This window comes from Cucumis sativus, chromosome 5, assembly GCF_000004075.3.
Source record: "Cucumis sativus cultivar 9930 chromosome 5, Cucumber_9930_V3, whole genome shotgun sequence".
In the NCBI taxonomy this organism is placed as follows: Eukaryota; Viridiplantae; Streptophyta; class Magnoliopsida; order Cucurbitales; family Cucurbitaceae; genus Cucumis; species Cucumis sativus.
In genome coordinates this window covers 20230443-20235453 of record NC_026659.2, presented here as the reverse complement: position 1 = coordinate 20235453, position 5011 = coordinate 20230443, and the positions used below count along the sequence as shown (strand labels likewise).

Genomic DNA, 5011 nt, shown 5'->3' with positions numbered 1-5011 from the left:
CCAAGCAATGCCTTAGATAATTAAGATCCAAACCCCTTTTTTTTTCTTCTTTTTTTTTTTTTTTGTTGCAGAGAAACTAATCAAATTAGGAGAGGGAGTTGATAGTGTCAGCTAACGGATCTAAATCATATAGAATTGAACCGTGTTGAATTCAATGGTATGTGATTATTTGTTAAGGATTGTATCATTTCAATTTCTCTAATATCATTTCATTGAGTTATGCATGTTTGAAGAAAAAATGACAAGACTACCATTTTCTTAAATTAAAATTGTAACATTTTTCATCAACGTTTTTTTTTCTTCCCTAAAAAATTATCTCTATTTAAGAATATGTAGAACTTCGGTATGTCGACAAAGTATAGTTTGTTTTTTTGGACATGACGATTCTTTCATTAAAAAAGTAATCTATTCAATTTTAGGAGACAATGGTTGTCTACTCAAAAAGTAGGATGAGGAAATTTGTTTTGACCATACAACCCATGAAACCTTTGACTCAAAAAATTTATGATTGTATGTACTCTTATTCCTCTAACAAATCTAACTATATTGTTTTGAAGAAGATTAATTCGTAAACGAGGGAAGAAAGAAGATGAACAACGAAGAAAAAGAAAAAGAAAAATTACGACACCTTTTGTACACAAATGTTAGGATAGGGAATTGGAAGGAAGTGATAAAGAAATGTGGAGAACATGTAGAAGGTTTGGCTTTGATGCTGACCCATGCAAACAACACGACGTTGCATTTGGCTGCATATGACAAAGAAGTAAAAGTAGTTGAAAGGTTAGTGAGAACGATTTGTATGTTTGAAAGAAAGGACATTCTTAAGATTAAAAATGAAAGAGGGAACACTCCTCTTCATGTGGCTGCGTCAATGGGATGTGCTAGAATGTGTCGCATCATTGGTTCGGTAGATGAGAAGTTAGTTGATGAGAGGAACAAAGACGGTGAAACTCCGCTCTTCTTGGCGGCCCTCCATGACCACAAGAATGCGTTTTATTGTCTTTATAACTTTTGTAAAATGGACCAATATCGATTTGAGAGTAATAGCAGGAGGCAGATTAATGGAGATACCATTCTTCATTGTATTCTCAAAAACGAGCAACTTGGTTAGTTCTCTTTATTTATTTATTTATTTTTTATCCTAAGTTTGAATAATCTATTGTTTTTCTTAAAAATAAAAAATGAAAGCAAGGTTGAATATAATATTTGAGTTGTGACAGATTTGGCGTTTCAATTCATTCACAACAACAACGAGGCTGCTGACTGGGCAGATAAAGAAGGTCAAACCCCTCTCCATGTTCTTGCAACTAAACCATCTCTCTTCAGAAGCGGTGCCCACATGACCCGATGGCATTGCATCGTCTATTACTGTGAGTTATACTTTTTCTTACTCATAATTCATTTTTCTTTTCTCTTTTATTTTCGTTTTAATTCTTACTCATAGTATTTATTTGTTTTCTTTTCTTGGAAAAGGTTTTCATGTGGATGAACTAAAGCCTGAATCAGAAGCAACTGAAGCAAAAAACCCCACAAAACCAATGATACCTGCTTCATCTTTCCCAGAACACTACGCCACTTGCATTGATTTCGTTAAAATTTTGTGGGACAAACTTTTAATCAGTTCGTAATCCTTATCAATTAATGCTATCCCACTAATTACATAGGAATTATTTATTTTTTATAATTACTCAAAATTTTAATCTCTCTCTTGAAATCTGTCAATGATATATCATATCACTGCGGGATATCTTTTGCTATATTGACCTTATACACTTAATTATCAACCCTTTCATGCATTGTTTCTTTACGTATATATCTAATGGTAGCAACCTCTATGAATAATTGTAGTCATCGGTTGGAAAGGAGTAACAGAGAGGAAGGAAGAAATGAACCCGTGTAACTATAATGAAACTGAGGGCCTGGATCTCGAAATAGATGTTGACAAGAAAACTGAAATTATGGAAATCCATGAATCAGACGTTCCCTTAGATACTCAACTTCTCACAAGACCTGGTGATCATCCCTTAAGTACGAAACATGCTTTTAATAATTCAAAATCAGTATAAACATCTAACAATAATATGTATGTATTCTTGTTGATTATTGCAGAAAGGAAGCCCCCGAGTTCCAATTTCCCGGAAAATTATGATACGTGTATCAACGTTTTTCAATTATTTCTCTCACCCATCATGATCATTTTGGGATTCGGTAATTAATTCTTTTTTAAAAGTCGGTTTGATATATAAATGGATTAATTAGTATTAATTAATTTCTATGTTGTTGTTTTTTTTTTTAATTTTTTTTCAAAATGAAGGATTTGAAGAAATTAGAAAGTTAAAAGAGGAGAAACAGAAACACTTATGGTCAGTTCAAGTGATGGAGAAACTTCTAGCATTGAGTTCACCCGATAAATATGATAGGACCGGAGATACTCCCAAGCTCTCAAACTTACAAAATGACGAAACACTTCCTTATCTTTTCGAAGGACCTTCCGTCCGCTTCAATGAAAATCAAATCACAAATGAACTTTCCGACCTCTCCAATGAAGATCAAATCACAATTGAAACTAAGTTAGGTAATAATTTGTGATTTAATTAACAATTTCATAATCTCTCTCTCTCTCTCTCTCTCTCTCTTTTTGAACTGAGAAAAAATTACTTGAATGAATGAATGGAAAAATGATGGATGATGAGAACAGAAATTAAAGGGAAGGCTATTGGAAAAGAGAAGCCAATGTTATTAGCAGCAAAGAATGGGGTGGTTGAGATGGTGATGAAACTATTCGAACGTTCTCCATCGGCGATTCGTGATAGTAACCAAGAGAAGAAGAACGTGGTTCATTTGGCTGCAGAGCATCGACAACCACATGTATACAATTTTTTACTTACAAAAAAGAGTGATCTTGAAATCTTGTTTCGAGCTGTGGATAAGAATGGTGACAGCGCCTGTCATCTCGCTGCTCATCTCAAAACTGATAACCCTTGGCAAGTCAACGGACCTGCCTTGCAAATGCAGTGTGAAGTTAAATGGTATAAGGTAATTTAATAATTATAACCTTTTTTAAGAAAAATTATTTTATACATCTTTACTATCTCATTTGAATTTTTAATAGTTTTGTTTTCGTTTCTTTCTTGAAATTAATTCTTTTGATATATAATGACATATATGATGGGATGCATGATGATGAGCAGTACGTGAGGGATTCAGTGGAACCCAATTTCTTTGTTAAACACAACAACAAAGGAGTACTTGCAAGAAACATCTTCTACGCCACACACGAGGAGCTAGCTAAAAAGGGTGCGGAGTGGTTTGCCAAGACCGCCGATTCATGCACCGTGGTCGCTGGTCTGGTTGTGACGGTCGCCTATACTTCAGCCATGGCTGCCCCTGGCGGTAATGGGAACGATGGTACCTCGCCATTTGAAATGGAAACAGGATTTTATATCTACTCTATAGCTTCCCTTGTTGCTCTTTGCCTCTCCTCGACTTCAGTGATTATGTTCTTGGGAATTTTGACGTCGAGATTTGACGAAAAAAGCTTTGGCTTCAAGTTGCCTGGTAGATTGTTCATTGGCCTTTCCTCACTTTTCTTCTCCATTGTCGCGATGTTGGTTTCATTTTGTGCAGGCCACTACTTTCTACTTAGTCATCGCCTTCAAAATACGGCGGTTATCATCTACCTTGCTACTTCTCTCCCCGTTGCATTATTCTTCATCATATCGCAACTTCCTCTTTTCTATGATATGCTCCGTGCCATTTTCAGGAAGACACCTAAAAGGAGAAGTGATGATCCCATCCCACTTGAACAGTTGAATAATTCCGAAAAAGTGGAAGAAGATAATAAAAATAATCAATCACCTAAAAGAGAACAAGGTCCTTGACCTTAATCCTCGAGGCCACCCAGTATACATATTATACACAATGTTATTGTGTGTTTGGATTATTTGTGATTATTGGATGATAATATTTAAAGTTAATTAAAGTTTTATTGTTATGTGTTTGACTACAATATTGTTTGAATGCTGTGATATATTGGAACTCTCTTATGTGTGCATAAATTAAATAATGTGATACCATTAGAACAATTTTTAAAATGGAAAAAGCCCAAGTTTACAATGTAATTAAATAACAAAAATATATTATGTGATTAATCAATCACGCATGTGAAAAAACCGATATTGTACCAATCTAAACGATTTTCCTACACAATCTTGTATCCTTGTACCAAATCTAAACGATCTTATACCATTGTATCTAGTTTAAACAATCTTGTATCAAATCCTAAATGATATATTAGTGATAGCGTTCTTTCTCTGTCTATCTGGGATAGACAACTATCGTTTTGATATTGGTACATTATCATTTAGATTATGTACCAATATTGTTTAGATCTTGTACCAAGAAGAAAAAACAATAAGGAGAAATTCTAGAAGAAGAAATCATGAAGAAATTGCAAACAAGAAAAAGTGAGGATATGAAGTAATAATATGAAGAGGAGAAGAATAAATCACAAAGAAGAAAAAAACGAAGTGAAATGAAGAATACTGAGCTCACTAGAACATCAAAGATTTTTAGCACGCAATCATTCGTACGAACAACAAAATAAGTCATTTTAACAGTAAAAAGAGGACTTGGTACAGTTCCAAAACCAATTTTTAGGGAGGCTGTGTATTTAAAATTGAAAGATCTTAAATTTTCGAGAGGAAAGAAGAACTATAAGTAGTTAGTGAAAGGAAGTGGAAAGATTTGTTAGAATAGATTATCTTCTTTTTTTGAGTTGTCATACTAGAAAGATTCTCATGTCAGACATTGTTTAGATGTGATGCACATTGAAAAAGATATTTGCATAAATATCTTAGGTATGCTTCTTGATATTCTTGAAAAAAGTAAGGATGGGTTGAATGCTAATCGTGATTTAGTTCATCTAAAAATTCAATCAGAGCTCTCCCTATCGACGATGAAAAGAAAATATTCATTCCTTCTATGTGTTATACTCTTACAAAAGAAGAAA

General features: G+C 33.8%; 1 protein-coding gene across 3 annotated transcripts; it reads left to right on the top strand.

Moving 5' to 3' along the window:
* LOC101216965 lies at positions 1 to 4030 on the top strand. 3 transcript variants are annotated; one of them, XM_031885610.1, is made up of 9 exons: positions 1 to 157; positions 561 to 1106; positions 1221 to 1370; positions 1474 to 1620; positions 1849 to 2013; positions 2110 to 2208; positions 2315 to 2575; positions 2699 to 3036; positions 3192 to 4030. In XM_031885610.1, the coding sequence occupies exons 2-9, from the start codon at positions 590 to 592 to the stop codon at positions 3879 to 3881; spliced, it is 2367 nt and encodes a 788-aa protein (XP_031741470.1). In that variant the 5' UTR covers positions 1 to 157; positions 561 to 589; the 3' UTR covers positions 3882 to 4030. The 3 variants fall into 3 exon arrangements, with proteins under 3 accessions (XP_031741470.1, XP_031741468.1, XP_031741469.1); XM_031885608.1 differs by having other exon boundaries at positions 1849 to 2028; XM_031885609.1 differs by having other exon boundaries at positions 14 to 157; positions 558 to 1106; positions 1849 to 2028.
* The last annotated feature ends 981 nt before the right edge of the window (positions 4031 to 5011 follow it).

What these genes read in the sequence shown, in the direction of transcription:
- LOC101216965 (XM_031885608.1), top strand. Translation starts at nt 590, where the DNA reads ATGAACAACGAAGAAAAAGAAAAAGAAAAATTACGACACCTTTTGTAC. An exon ending in GCATTGCATCGTCTATTACT is followed by an intron (nt 1,371 to 1,473) that starts GTGAGTTATACT and finishes TTCTTGGAAAAG; the next exon opens with GTTTTCATGTGGATGAACTA. An exon ending in ACCTGGTGATCATCCCTTAA is followed by an intron (nt 2,029 to 2,109) that starts GTACGAAACATG and finishes TGATTATTGCAG; the next exon opens with AAAGGAAGCCCCCGAGTTCC.